The following is a 19,715-nucleotide window of genomic DNA, read 5'->3' as shown; positions in this document are numbered from 1 at the left end:
CTGACTCTCACTGGGATACAGTCCCACACACGCTGACTCTCACTGGGATACAGCTCCGACACACACTGACTCTCACTGGAGTACAGTCCCACACACACTGACTCTCACTGGGGTACAGTCCCACACACACTGACTCTCACTGGGGTACAGTCCCACACACACTGACTCTCACATGGGTACAGTCCCACTCACACTGACTCTCACTGGGGTACAGTCCCACTCACACTGACTCTCACTGGGGTACAGTCCCACTCACACTGACTCTCACTGGGGCACAGTCCCACACACACTGACTCTCACTGGGGTACAGTCCCACTCACACTGACTCTCACTGGGGTACAGTCCCACACACACTGACTCTCACTGGGGTACGTTCCCACACACACTGACTCTCACTGGGGTACAGTCCCACACACACTGACCCTCACTGGGGTACAGTCCCACACACACTGACTCTCACTGGGGTACAGTCCCACACACACTGACCCTCACTGGGGTACAGTCCCACACACACTGACCCTCACTGGGGTACAGTCCCACTCACACTGACTCTCACTGGGGTACAGTCCCACACACACTGACCCTCACTGGGGTACAGTCCCACACACACTGACTCTCACTGGGGTACAGTCCCACACACACTGACCCTCACTGGGGTACAGTCCCACACACACTGACTCTCACTGGGGTACAGTCCCACACACACTGACCCTCACTGGGGTACAGTCCCACACACACTGACTCTCACTGGGGTACAGTCCCACACACACTGACTCTCACTGGGGTACAGTCCCACTCACACTGACTCTCACTGTAGAGGAGGGGAATAGTGTGTGGGTGGTAACTGTTCTTTTCTGAAGTTCGAGACAGAAACGGAAGCGATTCGACTTGTGGCTGTACAGGGAGATCCCAGAGATCATCCAACAGCATCACTCAGTACGTGTGGAGTAGTTCAGGAAAGTTTTGACTCAACGTGACTGTTTGACATGTCTTTACCAAGTTGTTGAGTAAATGATAGATTTTGGTGCAGATGCAGTTGAGCTATTTTTAACTGTTCACATCTGTCTGTGAGGCAGGAGTGGATGTGTGTGAATATAATTGAGTAATTTCTGTTTGTCCCTTAGTTAGCAATGGCGCACTGATAGGGTCAGTTAGAGACAGAGCCTCAGGAGCAGGTTGCTGAAAGTGTGAGGGGCTGAGATGGTGAGGGTGCTGAATGATTGAGGATCGAGTGAGGAATGTGGCAGGACGCTGTCACACTGACTAGACCCTGGCTGCTGGGCACGGCTGAGCGAGTGTTTGTCCAAAAGTGACTGAGTGACAGCAGCTACTCCCCCACCCCCGACATTCTGCACCACCCCAGTGCCCTTAACCTTGGTTCCCCGTTAACTCCGAGGTTTTCCTCACCCCCACTGCAGCATTCACCGGCTCCCCCACCGCCCCCCCCCCCCCCCCCCCCCCGATCGTTGATGGTCTCTCATGCCCCTGAATCCTCCCCACAACTCCACACTCTCCTGCTTCTCCTGACCCCTCTCTTTCCTCTCTTTTTCCCCAGGTCCCTCAGGGTCTCTCTCTCTCTCTCTCTCTCTCTGTCTGACTCTATCCCTTTCTCCGCTGCCTCCTCGGTCTCTCTCTCTCTCTCTCCCTCTGTCTGACTCTATCCCTTTCTCCCCTGCCCCCTCAGGGTCTCTCTCTCTCTCTCTGTCTGACTCTATCCCTTTCTCCCCTGCCCCCTCAGGGTCTCTCTCTCTCTCTGTCTGACTCTTATCCCTTTCTCCCCTGCCCCCTCAGGGTCTCTCTCTCTCTCTCTGTCTGACTCTATCCCTTTCTCCCCTGCCCCCTCAAGGTCTCTCTCTCTCTCTCTCTCTCTCTCTCTCAGTCTGACTCTATCCCTTTCTCCCCTGCCCCCTCAGGGTCTCTCTCTCTCTCTCTGTCTGACTCTTATCCCTTTCTCCCCTGTCCCCTCAGGGTCTCTCTCTCTCTCTCTCTCTGTCTGACTCTATCCCTTTCTTCCCTGCCCCCTCAAGGTCTCTCTCTCTCTCTCTCTGTCTGACTCTATCCCTTTCTCCCCTGTCCCCTCAGGGTCTCTCTCTCTCTCTCTGTCTGACTCTATCCCTTTCTCCCCTGCCCCCTCAGGGTCTCTCTCTCTCTGTCTGACTCTATCCCTTTCTCCCCTGCCCCCTCAGGGTCTCTCTCTCTCTCTGTCTGACTCTATCCCTTTCTCCCCTGCCCCCTCAGGGTCTCTCTCTCTCTCTGTCTGACTCTATCCCTTTCTCCCCTGCCTCCTCAGGGTCTCTCTCTCTCTCTGTCTGACTCTATCCCTTTCTCCCCTGCCTCCTCAGGGTCTCTCTCTCTCTCTGTCTGACTCTATCCCTTTCTCCCCTGCCCCCTCAGGGTCTCTCTCTCTCTCTGTCTGACTCTATCCCTTTCTCCCCTGCCCCCTCAGGGTCACTCTCTCTCTCTGTATGACTCTATCCCTTTCTCCCCTGCCCCCTCAGGGTCTCTCTCTCTCTCTGTCTGACTCTATCCCTTTCTCCCCTGCCCCCTCAGGGTCACTCTCTCTCTCTGTCTGACTCTATCCCTTTCTCCCCTGCCCCCTCAGGGTCTCTCTCTCTCTCTGTCTGACTCTATCCCTTTCTCCCCTGCCCCCTCAGGGTCTCTCTCTCTCTCTGTCTGACTCTATCCCTTTCTCCCCTGTCCCCTCAGGGTCTCTCTCTCTCTGTGTGACTCTATCCCTTTCTCCCCTGCCCCCTCAGGGTCACTCTCTCTCTCTGTATGACTCTATCCCTTTCTCCCCTGCCCCCTCAGGGTCTCTCTCTCTCTCTGTCTGACTCTATCCCTTTCTCCCCTGCCCCCTCAGGGTCACTCTCTCTCTCTGTCTGACTCTATCCCTTTCTCCCCTGCCCCCTCAGGGTCTCTCTCTCTCTCTGTCTGACTCTATCCCTTTCTCCCCTGCCCCCTCAGGGTCTCTCTCTCTCTCTGTCTGACTCTATCCCTTTCTCCCCTGTCCCCTCAGGGTCTCTGTCTCTCTGTGTGACTCTATCCCTTTCTCCCCTGCCCCCTCAGGGTCTCTCTCTCTCTCTGTCTGACTCTATCCCTTTCTCCCCTGCCCCCTCATGGTCTCTCTCTCTCTCTGTCTGACTCTATCCCTTTCTCCCCTGTCCCCTCAGGGTCTCTGTCTCTCTGTGTGACTCTATCCCTTTCTCCCCTGCCTCCTCAGGGTCTCTCTCTCTCTCTGTCTGACTCTATCCCTTTCTCCCCTGCCTCCTCAGGGTCTCTCTCTCTCTCTGTCTGACTCTATCCCTTTCTCCCCTGCCCCCTCAGGGTCTCTCTCTCTCTCTGTCTGACTCTATCCCTTTCTCCCCTGCCCCCTCAGGGTCACTCTCTCTCTCTGTATGACTCTATCCCTTTCTCCCCTGCCCCCTCAGGGTCTCTCTCTCTCTCTGTCTGACTCTATCCCTTTCTCCCCTGTCCCCTCAGGGTCTCTGTCTCTCTGTCTGACTCTATCCCTTTCTCCCCTGCCCCCTCAGGGTCTCTCTCTCTCTCTGTCTGACTCTATCCCTTTCTCCCCTGCCCCCTCAGGGTCTCTCTCTCTCTCTCTGTCTGACTCTTATCCCTTTCTCCCCTGTCCCCTCAGGGTCTCTCTCTCTCTGTCTGACTCTATCCCTTTCTCCCCTGCCCCCTCAGGGTCTCTCTCTCTCTCTCTGTCTGACTCTATCCCTTTCTCCCCTGCCCCCTCAGGGTCTCTGTCTCTCTCTCTGTCTGACTCTATCCCTTTCTCCCCTGTCCCCTCAGGGTCTCTCTCTCTCTCTGTCTGACTCTATCCCTTTCTCCCCTGTCCCCTCAGGGTCTCTCTCTCTCTGTCTGACTCTATCCCTTTCTCCCCTGCCCCCTCAGGGTCTCTCTCTCTCTCTGTCTGACTCTATCCCTTTCTCCCCTGCCCCCTCAGGGTCTCTCTCTCTCTGTGTGACTCTATCCCTTTCTCCCCTGCCCCCTCAGGGTCACTCTCTCTCTCTCTCTGTGACTCTATCCCTTTCTCCCCTGTCCCCTCAGGGTCTCTCTCTCTCTCTGTGTGACTCTATCCCTTTCTCCCCTGTCCCCTCAGGGTCTCTCTCTCTCTCTGTGTGACTCTATCCCTTTCTCCCCTGCCTCCTCAGGGTCTCTCTCTCTCTCTGTGTGACTCTATCCCTTTCTCCCCTACCTCCGTAGGGTCTCTCTCTCTCTTTCTGTGTGACTCTATCCCTTTCTCCCCTGCCCCCTCAGGGTCTCTCTCTCTCTCTGTATGACTCTATCCCTTTCTCCCCTGCCCCCTCAGGGTCTCTCTCTCTCTCTGTGTGACTCTATCCCTTTCTCCCCTGCCTCCTCAGGGTCTCTCTCTCTCTCTGTGTGACTCTATCCCTTTCTCCCCTACCTCCGTAGGGTCTCCCTGGGCTCCCCTGTTGCTCAGGATTCTGGGCGACCCTGGGTGTGTGGTGATGACACAGCACGAAGGTTCCGCTCACTCACTGGCTGCTCCGTAAGCTCTCCTCACCCCTTTGTCCTTTCTGGCTGTGTGTTCTGATGCATTCCTTCAGGTTGAGCTGCCCCCTGTGAGGGTGCCCCAGCTGCTCCTGCCCCCATTCCCCACAGCTGCTGCTGGGCAGCCTTTCACATCAACTCACCAACCAGGTGATCGAATATGCTCCCCCACACAGCTCCTTTACCCCATTTTCCAATCTGCTGCCCCCACCCCCCAGTCTCTGGTCACACTCATGCCCGTACTCTCTCACTCTTTCTAAATGGTGTCTCTCCCTCCCCCTATCCCTCCTCCTCACTCTTTGTGTGTCCCTCTGTGTGTCTCTCTGTCCCAATATCTCTCTCTGCTCCTCTGAACCCCCCTCCCTGTCTCTCTGTCCCTCTCTCTCTGTTCCTCTGAGCCCCCCTCCCCATCTCTCTGTCCCTCTCTCTCTTCCTCTGAACCCCCCTCCCCGTCTCTCTGTCCCTCTCTCTCTTCCTCTGAACCCCCCTCCCTGTCTCTCTGTCCCTCTCTCTCTGTTCCTCTGAGCCCCCCTCCCCATCTCTCTGTCCCTCTCTCTCTTCCTCTGAACCCCCCTCCCCGTCTCTCTGTCCCTCTCTCTCTTCCTCTGAACCCCCCCCCCGTCTCTCTGTCCCTCTCTCTCTGTTCCTCTGAACCCCCCTCCCCGTCTCTCTGTCCCTCTCTCTGTTCCTCTGAACCCCCCTCCCCGTCTCTCTGTCCCTCTCTCTCTGTTCCTCTGAACCCCCCTCCCCGTCTCTCTGTCCCTCTCTCTCTGTTCCTCTGAACCCCCCTCCCCTGTCTCTCTGTCCCTCTCTCTCTGTTCCTCTGAACCCCCCTCCCCTGTCTCTCTGTCCCTCTCTCTCTGTTCCTCTGAACCCCCCTCCCCTGTCTCTCTGTCCCTCTCTCTCTGTTCCTCTGAACCCCCCTCCCTTTCTCTCTGTCCCTCTCTCTCTGTTCCTCTGAACCCCCCTCCCCGTCTCTCTGTCCCTCTCTCTCTGTTCCTCTGAACCCCCCTCCCCGTCTCTCTGTCCCTCTCTCTCTGTTCCTCCGAACCCCCACCCTGTCTCCCTCTCTCTCACTCTACCTCCTTCCTCCTCTATCTCTTTCTCACAGTCTCTATTTCTCACATGCATTCCCCCTCTCTCAGTAGCCTGTCTTTTATCCCTTCATCAAACCCTCTGGTGGGTAATAAAGTTGTCGGCTCGATTGACGACCAACTCTCAGTTTTCTCTTTGTCTCTCGGTAGCCAATGAGTTTCGAGCGTGTTGTCGGCTGGAAGCAGATGGTTTGAAGAGAAGCTCATTCCACGAGTGTCTCCCAACGCCTCATTGTGGGTCTATGCTGTTTTTGTTTCGCTGTGACCTGTGCTATACACATGGGCCATTAGTCCGTGTGTGAATTTCGCAAGGCAGGGGCTGGCGGTTTTTACTCGATTGGAAAGTGGCATTTGATGTTTCTCCCTCTGAGTCTGTGAACTCACCGTGAGAGCCTCCAGGGAATTTGAAAGCGACCATTTGTCGGGAGCTAGTTTCTGCTCGCCCTGTGAAGCTTGGGAAGCAGCCAGAAATATTTCTCTGTTAAATAGCTCTACATTCTCCATCCCCTGGGGAGCAGAGACTCCACCTGAGCAAGGGGCCCAGAGTCAGAACATTTATCCCATGAATTAACTGCTGGAGTTGCCAGGAAAGAATAGCGTCAAACATGCGTATATATCGCATAAAAACCGAAAGATGCTGTAAATCAGGAACAAAAACAAAGTTGCTGGAAAAGCTCAGCAGGTCTGGCAGCATCCGTGAAGGAGAAAACAGAGTTAATGTTCCGGGTCCGGCGACCCTTCCTCAGAATATGTATGCATATATATAGCCCCTGTCATACCATAAACCATACAAAGTATCTTCATAGGAGACATTATTAAACAGAAATAATAGTAGTGTATTTTAACAACCCAAACATTACCTGGATAATAAAATGTGAGGCTGGATGAACACAGCAGGCCAAGCAGCATCCTGAGATGCTGCTTGGCCTGCTGTGTTCATCCAGCCTCACATTTTATTATCTTGGAATTCTCCAGCATCTGCAGTTCCCATTATCTCAAACATTACCTGGGATTGTTTTAGTGTGCAAGGTAATGGAGAGCAAAATTGCACTCAGGAGAACGTTTTAATTATTACATCAAAGGGGGAGCAGTTATGGAGTCATAGTGCAAGGAAACAGGCCCATTGGCCCAACTCGTCCATGCCAACCAGGTTTCCTCAGCTGAACTAGTCCTGTTTGCCTGCATTTAGCCCATCTCCCTCTAAACTTTCCATACCCAGGTACCTGTCCAAATGTCTTTTAAATGTTGTAACTGTACCTGCATTCACTGCTTCCTCTGGCAGCTCATTCCATACATGAACCACCCTCTGTGTGAAAAAGATTCCCCTCAGGTCCCTTTTAAATCCTCCCCCTCTCACCTTAAATCTATGCCACTCTACTTTTAGACTCTCCTACCTGAGGGCAAAAACACCTTAACTATTCATGCTATCCATGCCCCTCAAGATTTTATAAACCTTTACAAGGTCACCCTTCAGCCTCCAATGCTCCAGGGAGAACAGGCTGGGGCTATTCGGCCTTTCCCGACAACTCAAACCCACCAACTGCGACAACATCCTTGTAAATCTTTGTTCTGGACCTCATAGTTGGACATGAGCCATTTTAATCAGTTATGGATAAGGATAAGAATGGCGTGGGGATAAAAGCCCTAAACAGCAGAAGGGCTAGTTTTATGAAGATGAGATAGGATTTGGCCCGAGTGGCTTGGGAGCAGCCACCTGTGGGTAGCACTGTGTCTGGGAGGTGGAAACAGAGCAAACCCATCAAGACAAAAGCTGGGACCAAGACCAGAGAACCTGGGATAATGGGAACTGCAGATGCTGGAGAATTCCAAGATAATAAAATGTGAGGCTGGATGAACACAGCAGGCCCAGCAGCATCTCAGGAGCACAAAAGCTGATGTTTTGGGCCTAAACCCTTCATCTGATGAAGGGTCTAGGCCCAAAACGTCAGCTTTTGTGCTCCTGAGATGCTGCTGGGCCTGCTGTGTTCATCCAGCCTCACATTTTATTAACCAGAGAACCCGGGATGTTGAGGAACATAAAGGTTTGGATGAAGAGAAAAAAGAGAAGCAGATACCAAAGGCTCCTTACAATAGAGTCCCAAGAGGAGTGTCCAATTACAAGGGGTTGGGGTGGGTGGGAAATTAGAGAGCAAATCAGGAAAGTAAAGAAAGTGCACAAGAAGACATCAGTGAGTAGGATAAATGGAAATTCAAAGGACCTTTTAAAAAATATAAAGAGCATGAGAATAACTCACTGTAGGGATTCTATGATTCTAAGATTAGGGCCCATGAGCAACCACAGGAGTTGTGTGTGTGTGTGTCTGTGTGTATCTGTGTGTGTGCGTATGTCTGTGTGTGTGCGTATGTCTGTGTGTGTGCGTATGTCTGTGTGTGTGCGTATGTCTGTGTGCGTGCGTCTGTGTGTGTGTGTCTGTGTGTATCTGTGTGTGTGTGCGTATGTCTGTGTGTGTGCGTGTCTGTGTGTGTGTGTCTGTGTGTGTGTGTCTGTGTGTATCTGTGTGTGTGTGCGTATGTCTGTGTGTGTGCGTGTCTGTGTGTGTGCGTATGTCTGTGTGTGTGCGTGTCTGTGTGTGTGCGTATGTCTGTGTGTGTGTGTCTGTGTCTGTGTCACAAATTTTTCATGTGAGAAATTTTTGATGTGAGAACCAGAATGTTGATGAGGGTAATGTATCTCATTTAGTTGATAAGGGCTTTAACAAGGCTTTGATCAGGTTCCTCACGGTGGACTGGTCAAGAAAGTAAGAGACCATGGGTTCTGAGGCAAAGTGACACGTTGGATCTAAAATTAGGTGACAGGAAGTAGAGGGCAATGGTGGAGGGATGTTTCTGTGACTGGAAGTATGTTTGCAATGGGGTTCCTCAGGTGAAATAACTCTTCAGATGCCAGCATCCCATTACCAATCAGACTTTATTTACAAATGCACAGCCTTTGACAATAGTATTGCCTCTCAATGAGTCAGGCATTTAAGGCAGTCCGAGGGGTCAATATCCCTAAGCCTTTTAATGTCAGCCAGGTCTCCTTGTTTGGTAACAAAGTGTGTAGCTGGATGAACACAGCAGGCCAAGCAGCATCTCAGGAACACAAAAGCTGATGTTTCGGGCTTGGACCCTTCACCAGAGAGGGTCAGCCAGGTCTCCTTGTTTGGACCAGGTTAACAGCTACAATCTGGGAACTCATATTCTTTGAAGTCCAGATATAACACAGTGTAGAGTTGGAGGTACACAGAAGGCCAGGCAGCATCAGAGGAGTAGGAAAGCTGATGTTTCGGATTGGAGCCTTCTGGTCTGGCCTGTTGTCTTTCTCCAGCTCTACACTGTGTTATCTCTGACTCCAGCATCAACAGTTCTTACTATCTCTTCTTTGAAATCCAGCTGGCTGACCTCATTACAGTCACTACAGGCAGAGGTCAGTGCTAGGGCCCTTCAGTTCGCGGTCTACATTAATGATTTTAATGTAAGGAGTATGATCAAGAAATTTGCAGATGACATGGGAATCAGTAGATGTTATACAGTGAGGAGGATGGCTGTAAGTTGCAAAAGGATATCAATAAATTTTTCTGATGATGGGTCTAGGCCCGAAACATCAGCTTTCCTGCTCCTAAGATGCTACTTGGCCTGCTGTGTTCATCCAGCTGCACACCTTGTTATCTCAATAGATGGTCAGCTGGCCACAGCAGTGGCAAATAGAATTCAACCCAGACAAATTAGGGGTAATACACTTGAGGAGTTTTGACAAGGTGAGGTATTACACTGTGAATGGTAGGACCCAGGAAAGTGCTGAAGATCATCAGAGGGAGCTTGGTGCATATTCACAGATCCCTGAAGGTACAGGGCAGGTATATAACATGGTTAAGAAGGCATGAAATATAAGAGCAGGTAGATTATGCTGGAACTGTATAAAATACTAGTTAGACCACAACTGGAATACTGTGTGCACTTCTGGAGGGATGTATTTGAACTAGAGAGTGTACAGAGGAGATTACCACGATCCTGACTGAGCTCTGAGGACAGATTGGACAGATTGGGGTTGTTTTCCATGGAGCAGTGAAGATGACAGAGACCTGATAGAGGGGTATAATAAGGGGAATAGGCAGAGTGCATAGGAAGGCAGCTTTTCAATTAGTGGATGGGTCAATAGCCAGAGGGCATCCATTTAAGGTAAGAAAGCTGAAAGTTGATCAAACTGTTCTCACTCAGAGGGTGGTGGGAATCTGGAATTGGCAGAATGGGTGGGTAAGTCAGAAACTCTAGTAACAGGATAATGAATGTCTGACTTACGAATGTTCAAATCTACAACTGCCATGTCATACAGGGGTATAATTTTACTGATTCGACTTACTACTGTTCCCTGAATTTACAAATGGTTGCTTTACATTTTCCTGCATTGTGTTCCAACTGGTGAACAAATTGATTTGTCAACAGATTCCAGAAGGCAACCCATTCACAACACGGGCTCTGCCTGTAATTAGATATTCGCTTGCATTGACATTGCTTCCAGAGCGCTGAACCCAGAGCTGAGAAATGGAGTGAGTGCAGTCAGAGCTTTGTTGACTGTAACAGACATGATTGATTGATTTATTGTCACATGTACCGAAGAAAAGCTTTGTTTACAAGCAATACAGGCAGACCGCAGTAGCAAGAACTTACAGATCGTAGGGTGAAGAATAAACACTTGGGCAGTGGCATACAGGTTACATTGCACAGGGCATGCGCTAGGCAAGATCAACATTAGCAAGATCAGCATCATTTGAAGTTTGACAGTCCATTTGTTAGTATAATAATGGCAGGGAAGAAGCTGTTCTTTAATCCGCTGATGCATGTTCAAGCTTCTGTACTTTTCCTGCCTGATGGAAGGTGTTGTAGGAATGAATTACCAGGGTATGATGGATCTTTGATGTTGGGAGCCTTTCCATGGCAATTGGCCATGTAAATGGAGTCCACGGATGGAAGGTTGGCTTCTGAGATGGTCTGGGCTGTGCACACCACCGTCTGTAGTTTCCTACAGCCCTGGGCAGAGCAGTTGCCGTTCCAGGCCGATATGCACCTGGACAGTTTGCTTTCAATAGTGCGTCTGTAAAAGTTGGTGAGGGGCCTTATGGACATGGCCAAATTTCCTGAGCTGCCTGAGGAGGAGATGTTGTTGTGCATTCTTGACCATCGCACCGAGTTGGGAAGTTCAGGACGGGTTGTCAGTTATCATCACTCCTAAGAACTTGATGCTCTCAAACCTCTCAACCTCAGTTCCATTGATGTAGATGGGGGCACATTCGCCTCCTTCCTTTCTGATGGCAATGATCAGTTCTTTAGTTTTGCCGACATTGAGATAGATATTGTTCTCATTGCACCATATCACCAAGCCCTCTATCTCCTTCCTGTATTCCGACTCATCTTTGTTTGATATCCATCCTACCACAGTGGTGTTGTCAGCAAACTTGTAGATGGCATTTGTTTGGAATTTGGCTACACAGTCGCGAGTATACAGGGAGTACAGTAGGGAGCTGAGAACACATCCTTGGGGGACTGAAGTATTGAGTGTTATCGAGGAGGAAGTGCAGGTTTCTATCTTCACTGATTGGGGCCTGTGGGTCAGAAAGCTGAGGATCTAGTTGCAGAGGGCAGAATGGTCCCCTTCAGCACTGAGTCAATAAAATGTGGGGGATACTTGGAACAGGCGACCAAAATCTCAGTCAAAGAGTGGTTTAATCCAGCATCATACAGGAGGAGAGCATGAGCAATAGAGAGACAGAAGGAGAGGGTTAGGGAGGACGAGGGGGGACTGTGACGCTGCCTCAATATAGGAAGCTGCTTGGAGCAAACAAACAGTGGAAACCCCAGTTTCCTGTTGCACTGCACAGAATTCAATCCAGGAATTACTCAACCAATGCCCCCAGGTCACACCTTCCCAAGCCTTGGCTTCTACTCAGGGTCACTCCTTCCTGACCTTTGAACCTTACCCACAGGGTCACACCTCCCTCACCCTTAGCTCCAAATTACAGGGTCAGTCCTTCCTCTCACCCACAGCGTCACAACTTCCTGACCAGTACACACAGGGAGACTCATTCCTGACCCTTACCTACAGGTTGCAAGGTTATGTGTAACAACGCCCGAACCACGCCCCCACCCCTTCCCTACCACCACTGCAGTATGGAGTTAGTCCAAATTGGCCAATCGGCAGCTCAGGATGTTATTCTGAAGGTTACATCAAGTGACCTCCCATCTCTAACCCTGTTACCGCTCCACACCTGCTCCACTGCCCTCACTTTATACAAAGCTACACTGTCCACATCCTGGTCTCATCCAAAATCCCATTCACCCATCACCCAGTTTTGCTCAATGATAACCCATGGCTCTTTGTCTAGCAATAATTTCATTCAAACATTCTTCAAATCCCTTTTCAAAGCCTCCCTATCTCCTCTCCCCCTCTCTCAATTTCCTCCTCCTCTCATCTCCTCCTGTCTCCTTCCTAACTCTCCCCTCTTCCCTCCCTGTCTCCCCATCCCTCCCCGTCTGTGTAATCCCCTCAGACCCACAACACATTGAGGTCTGACCAAGTGAGCAAACTTTGAGGTTTCCAACAGCAGCTGTGCCTTGCGTTGCCTGAGGCTTGGGTTCCTGACTGCCCTCCCTAACCCCTCCAACTCAACTTTCTCTCTCCTTCTTCCTCTCTCGCTTCCTCCCTCTCTTTCTCTGTCCCCACCTCCTTCAACACCGACCTAACCAACTGACATTTCAGTCATTTGGCCAGACATCTTCCTTATGGAGCTCAAGTACACATTTAGTCTGATATCTGTTAGTAACTTCCCAAGCTGCTGAAGTGATTTCTAACTATGATTAGTGCTGTTTCTCTTTAAGCTAAAATCTCCAGCTCAATGTATGTGATTGAGATAGTGAGCAGCTCCCCTCTCTGTTTCTGTGCAGATGCAGTGCTGGCTATGTTGGAGATCGGTGCCAGTTCCCAGACCCTTGCCTAAGCTCCCCATGTCAGAACCACGGGAGCTGCAGTGCTGTCATCCGGGGTCCGTCTGTTGACTATGTGTGTGCCTGCCAGAGGGGTTATACAGGGCACCAGTGCCTCTACCGCTTCAACAATGCCTGTCTCAGCAACCCTTGCCGGAATGGAGGCAGCTGCCAACTGGTCAACAACATGCGGGAGTACAAGTGTCGCTGTCCGCCTGGCTGGGCAGGTACGTTCATACAGACCAGGATATCTTCCCGTCACCAGAGTACAGCTGTCACGCACACTGATTCTCACTGTGGTACAGCTTCCAGACACTGACTCACACTGTGGTACAGCTCCCACACACACTGACTCTCACTGGAGTACAGTCCCACACACACTGACTCTCACTGGGGTACAGTCCCACACACACTGACTCTCACTGGGGTACAGTCCCACACACACTGACTCTCACTGGGGTACAGTCCGACACACACTGACTCTCTCTGGGGTACAGTCCCACACACACTGACTCTATCTGGGGTACAGTCCCACACACACTGACTGTCACTGGGGTACAGTCCGACACACACTGACTCTCTCTGGGGTACAGTCCAACACACACTGACTCTCACTGGGGTACAGTCCCACACACACTGACTCTCACTGGGGTACAATCACACACACACTGACTCTCACTGGGGTATAGTCCCACACACACTGACTCTCACTGGGGTACGGTCCCACACACACTGACTCTCACTGGGGTACAGTCCCACACACACTAACTCTCACTGGGGTACAGTCCGACACACACTGACTCTCTCTGGGGTACAGTCCCACACACACTGACTCTCTCTGGGGTACAGTCCCACACACACTGAATCTCACTGGGGTACAGTCCGACACACACTGACTCTCTCTGGGGTACAGTCCGACACACACTGACTCTCACTGGGGTACAGTCCCACACACACTGACTCTCACTGGGGTACAATCACACACACACTGACTCTCACTGGGGTATAGTCCCACACACACTGACTCTCACTGGGGTACGGTCCCACACACACTGACTCTCACTGGGGTACAGTCCGACACACACTGACTCTCTCTGGGGTACAGTCCCACACACACAGACTCTCACTGGGGTACAGTCCCACACGCACTGACTCTAACTGGGGTATAGTCCCACACACACTGACTCTCACTGGGGTACAGTCCCACACACACTAACTCTCACTGGGGTATAGTCCCACACACACTGAATCTCACTGGGGTACAGCTCCCACACACACTGACTCTCACTGGGGTACAGTCTCCCACACACACTGACTCTCACTGGGGTACAGCTCCCACACACACTGACTCTCACTGGGGTACAGTCCCACACACACTGACTCTCACTGGGGTACAGCTCCCACACACACTGACTCTCACTGGGGTACAGCTCCCACACACACTGACTCTCACTGGGATACAGTCCACACACACTGACTCTCACTGGGGTACCGTCTCCCACACGCACTGACCCTCACTGGGGTATAGTCCCACACACACTGACTCTGACTGGGGTACAGTCCGACACACACTGACTCTCACTGGGGTACAGTCCCACACACACTGACTCTCACTGGGGTACAGTCCCATACACACTGACTCTCACTGGGAAACAGCTCCCACACACACTGACTCTCACTGGGGTACAGTGCCACACACACAGATTCTCACAGGGGTACAGTCCCACACACAGTGACTCTCAGTGGGGTACAGTCCCACACACACTGACTCTCACTGGGATACAGTCCCACACACAGTGACTCTCACTGGGTTACAGTCCCACACACACTGACTCTCAGTGGGGTACAGTCCCACACACACTGACTCTCACTGGGGTATAGTCCCACACACACTGACTCTCACTGGGGTACAGTCCCACACACACTGACTCTCACTGGGGTATAGTCCCACACACACTGACTCTCACTGGGGTACAGCTCCCCCACACACTGACTCTCACTGGGGTACAGTCCCACACACACTGACTCTCACTGGGGTACAGTCCCACATACACTGACTCTCACTGGGGTACGGTCCCACACACACTGACTCTCACTGGGGTACAGCTCCCACACACACTGACTCTCACTGGGGTACAGTCCCACACACACTGACTCTCACTGGGGTACAGTCCCACACACACTGACTCTCACTGGGAAACAGCTCCCACACACACTGACTCTCACTGGGGTACAGTGCCACACACACAGATTCTCACAGGGGTACAGTCCCACACACAGTGACTCTCACTGGGGTACAGTCCCACACGCACTGACTCTCACTGGGATACAGTCCCACATGCACTGACTCTCAGTGGGGTACAGTCCCACACACACTGACTCTCACTGGGATACAGTCCCACACACAGTGACTCTCACTGGGTTGCAGTCCCACACACACTGACTCTCACTGTGGTACAGTCCCACACACACTGACTCTCACTGGGGTATAGTCCCACACACACTGACTCTCACTGGGGTACAGTCCCACACACACTGACTCTCACTGGGGTATAGTCCCACACACACTGACTCTCACTGGGGTACAGCTCCCCCACACACTGACTCTCACTGGGGTACAGTCCCACACACACTGACTCTCACTGGGGTATAGTCCCCCACACACTGACTCTCAATGAGGTACAGTCTGACACACACTGACTCTCACTGGGGTACAGTCCCACACACAGTGACTCTCACTGGGGTACAGTCCCACACACACTGACTCTCACCGGGGTACAGTCCCACACACACTGACTCTCACTGGGGTACAGTCCCACACACAGTGACTCTCACTGGGGTACAGTCCCACACACACGGACTCTCACTGGGATACAGTCCCACACACACTGACTCTCACTGGGATACAGTCCCACACACACTGACTCTCACTGGGGTACAGTCCCACACACACTGACTCTCACTGGGATACAGTCCCACACACAGTGACTCTCACTGGGGTACAGTCCCACACACACTGACTCTCACTGGGGTACAGTCCCACACACAGTGACTCTCACTGGGGTACAGTCCCACACACACTGACCCTCACTGGGGGACAGTCCCACACACACTGACTCTCACTGGGGTACAGTCCCACACGCACTGACTCTCACTGGGATACAGTCCCACATGCACTGACTCTCACTGGGGTACAGTCCCACACTCACTGACCCTCACTGGGATACAGTCCCACACACAGTGACTCTCACTGGGTTACAGTCCCACACACACTGACTCTCACTGGGGTACAGTCCCACACACACTGACTCTCACTGGGGTACAGTCCCACACACACTGACTCTCACTGGGATACAGTCCCATACACAGTGACTGTCACTGGGGTACAGTCCCACACACACTGACTCTCACTGGGATACAGTCCCACATGCACTGACTCTCAGTGGGGTACAGTCCCACACTCACTGACTCTCACTGGGATACAGTCCCACACACAGTGACTCTCACTGGGTTACAGTCCCACACACACTGACTCTCAGTGGGGTACAGTCCCACACACACTGACTCTCACTGGGGTACAGTCCCACACACACTGACTCTCACTGGGATACAGTCCCACACACAGTGACTCTCACTGGGGTACAGTCCCACACACACTGACCCTCACTGGGATACAGTCCCACACATTAACTCTTACTGGGACTTTACCTTTTTATTTAAAATTTACTTGGTGTGGAGTGTCACAGTCTGTTGGTGAATTGGGAACCATTGAACCTTTTGCAATTTATCTGCTGTGTGATTGCTTGCTAAATTAAATGAATGTTTTACCCTCGCGGCAGGAAAGCAGTGCCAACAGGCAGACCCCTGTGCATCCAATCCATGTGCCAATGGAGGTCAATGTGTGGCGTTTGAAGCTCATTACATCTGCAAATGCATTTCTGGATTCCATGGCCCCACCTGCAATCAGGATGTTAATGAATGTGGAGTAAATCCCTTGCCCTGCCACAACGGCGGGACCTGCTTCAACCACATCGGCTCCTATCAGTGTACCTGCCCGCCCGAATACACCGGCCACAGCTGTGAGAATCTCTATGTGCCGTGTTCACCGTCACCCTGCCAGAATGGGGGCACCTGTCGGCAGCTTGGGGACGCTCTGTACGATTGTACCTGCCTCCCAGGTGAGTGCCAATCCCATGGGATAAAGATGCACTGACAATGGCACAGTTTTGGAAGCACATGACATCAAGTCATCATCAAAGCATACACTTAATAACACAGAATAACGGGAGTCAGTTACAGACTAGATTCTCTACAGGGGATGGTGTTGGTGTTCAAAGTGGAGTGTTATCTGTGTTCAGTATTGGCCTACTTTTGAAGAGTGAAATGTTTCTTGTTTGAGAGCCAATGCTGTGTTTCGTGAGAGAGGGGAAGCAGGGATAGAGGGAGACAGGCACTGCACTTGTGGTTATGGGATTGTGTTGTTTCAGTGAGTTGAGTGAAGCTCCTAATCTTGCAGGAAACATCTGTGCAGCTGGCTCCTGGGCTGTCTCGAGCTGTGAAGCGGGCACTAGATTGGCAGCAGTGAGAGCTGGTCACTGCACCTGGCCTTCCCCCACCCCATCCACACCCTCATGGCAATGAGCCTTAGTCTAACCCTCCACCCTTTCCAGACACCTACAAGCTATGGTATTTGGTTGTGAGTGACAGAAATGTCGATAGCTGGATGGACAGAACAATGCATTTGCGAGTGATTTTGGTTTCAAACTGAGGCAGCTACTCAGCAAAGGGACTATGTTTTGTTTATTTTGCAGCTTAAAGATTTGGTGAAGGCTGTCATTTATCTATCCAGTCACCAAACTTCATTACAAAAGTCTCTTACCTGTAAAATATAACTCTTAGCTCAGCCTATTCCCATTCTGCACAGAAAGAGACTATTAACTTATTGTTATTCTCTCACACTGGCTGGGTCTGGATTTACTGCCTGTGCCTAGCTTCCCTTGAGAATGTGGTGGTGATCTGCCCTTTTGAACTGCTGCAGTCCATGCACTGTAGGCAGACCCGCAAAGGAGTCTGTTCAGGAGAAAGTTACCGTATTTTGAGGAACCTCCTGGAGCTAAGATGACTAACCTCCAACAATCTTCCTACGTGTCAGATGACTCCAACCAGCAGAGAGCTGCCTTCCCTAAGCCCTGATGCCCATTGATTCCAGTTTTGCCAGGGCTCCTTGATGCCAAAGTTGGTCGAATGCAGCCTTCATATCAAGGGCTGTTACCCTCACCTAACTTATGGAATTCAGCTCCTCGGTCCATGTTTGAACCAAGGCTGTAATGAGGTCAGGAGTGACCCTGGCAGAATCCAAGCTGTGTGAAGTCTGTCCCATTTAGCACGGTGATGGTGCCACACAGTACGATGAAGGGTATTCTCAATGTGAAGGCAGGACTTCTCTCCACAAGGACTGTGCAATGGTCACTCTTAGCGAACCTGTCATGGACTGATGCAACTGCAGCCAGCAGATTAGTAAGGATAAGGTCAAGTTTGTTTCTCCCTCTTGTTGGTTCCCTCACCACCTGCCGCAGACCCAGTCTCGCAGCGCTGTCCTGTAGGACCCGACCAGCTCAATCAGTAGTACAGCTGCCGAGCCACTCTTGGTGGTGGATAATGAAATTCCCCACCCAGTGTACATTTTGTGCACTTGCCACTCTCGTGCTTCCTTCAAGTATTACTCAACATGGAGAAATACTGATTCATCAGCTGAGGGAGGACAGTATGTGGTAAGCTGCAAGTGGTTCCTTGTCCATGTTTAAACTGCAGCCATCAGACTTCATGGGGTCTGGAGTCAGAGTTAACCAGATTTCTGTGGGTCTGGAGTCACATGTAGGCCGCAGTGAGTAATCAGAACAGTTTTCCTTCCCTAAAGGACATCAGCAAACTAGGTGGGTTTTTACAACCATTGAGCATAGTTGAAGGCACTGGATACTGCAAAGGCAGTGGGCCCTAACAATATTATGGGAATAGCACTAAAGTAAATTAGTGAAACATGATTTTCCTTTCACAAAACCATATTCATTTTACCTGATCGCATTGAGATTTTCTCAGTGACCATTTCAATCTCCTTAATAATAGATTGCTATATTTTCCCCACAATGGATATCAGTTTCCTGTTTTCTGCCCTTGTCTTTTCTGGATTAACAAAATGATATTGGCTACTTTCCAATCTGATAGGACCTTCCCACAATCTAGGGAATTCTTGAAAATGGGAACCAAATCATTGACTGCTGAATAAGGAGATAGGTAGGTGCAGCAAACTGTTTGGAATGCAAATGGCGTACTGGCCTTCCTTGTAAGATGGTTTGAGTTCAGAAGTAGGGACATCTTTCTGCAGTTTTACAGGATCTTGATCAGATCCTAACTGAAATACTGAATGCAGTTTTGGTCTTCCTAACTAAGAAAGGATATAAATTGCATGGACCAGGTTTCTGTGCTGAACCGTAATTATTACTTATTAGAAATAAATAGATTCTAGCTACACAGAAGTTATAAACTAGTAACGTAAAACTCTAATCCACTTATAAAAGCCCCCACTAAATACACATACCTACACAAAAACATATAGTGATATGCGTGGAGGGAAAGGCTGGGAAAGCAGTCCAGTGGCCCAGTATTTTTTTTAATTCACTCATGGGATGTAGGCCCAGTATTTATTGCCTGTTCCTAGTCACTCCTTGAGAAGGAGGTGATGAGCGGTCTTCTCCAACCACTGCAGCCCCTGTGCTGTAGGTAGACCTACACTGCCCTTAGGAAGAGAATTCCAGGATTTTGACCCAGTGACAATGAAGGAACGGTGATATATTTCCAAGTCAGGATGGTGAGGGGCTTGCAGGGGAGCTTACTGGGAAGTGGTGTTCCCATGTATCCGCTACCCTCGTCCTCCTAGATGGAAATGGTCATTGGTTTGGAAGGCACTGGCTGAGAGGTCTTGTTGAGCCTTGAAGACTCCTACATCACAACTCCAAAGAGCTTTAGAAGGGTGGCTGGTCATTCAACTGTGATGGTGTCACCTTCCTTACAACTGATAGTTGCGCTGCCTCAGAATTGGTCATGGGGAATTGATTGGCAGCAAGTGGT

The 19,715-nt window shown here is 50.9% G+C and overlaps 1 protein-coding gene across 1 annotated transcript in view; it reads left to right on the top strand.

Moving 5' to 3' along the window:
- LOC125465428 (neurogenic locus notch homolog protein 1-like) overlaps positions 1-19,715 on the top strand; it is a 110,715-nt gene that overhangs the window by 30,883 nt on the left and 60,117 nt on the right. Inside the window, exons 3-4 of the mRNA XM_059638134.1 lie at positions 12,552-12,817; positions 16,430-16,768. Of these exons, the coding sequence (XP_059494117.1) occupies positions 12,552-12,817; positions 16,430-16,768 (605 nt within the window). The remainder of the gene's footprint in view (positions 1-12,551; positions 12,818-16,429; positions 16,769-19,715) is intronic.

The sequence above is a fragment of the Stegostoma tigrinum genome, chromosome 29 (assembly GCF_030684315.1).
Source record: "Stegostoma tigrinum isolate sSteTig4 chromosome 29, sSteTig4.hap1, whole genome shotgun sequence".
In the NCBI taxonomy this organism is placed as follows: Eukaryota; Metazoa; Chordata; class Chondrichthyes; order Orectolobiformes; family Stegostomatidae; genus Stegostoma; species Stegostoma tigrinum.
This window is presented reverse-complemented; position numbering and strand designations above follow the sequence as displayed.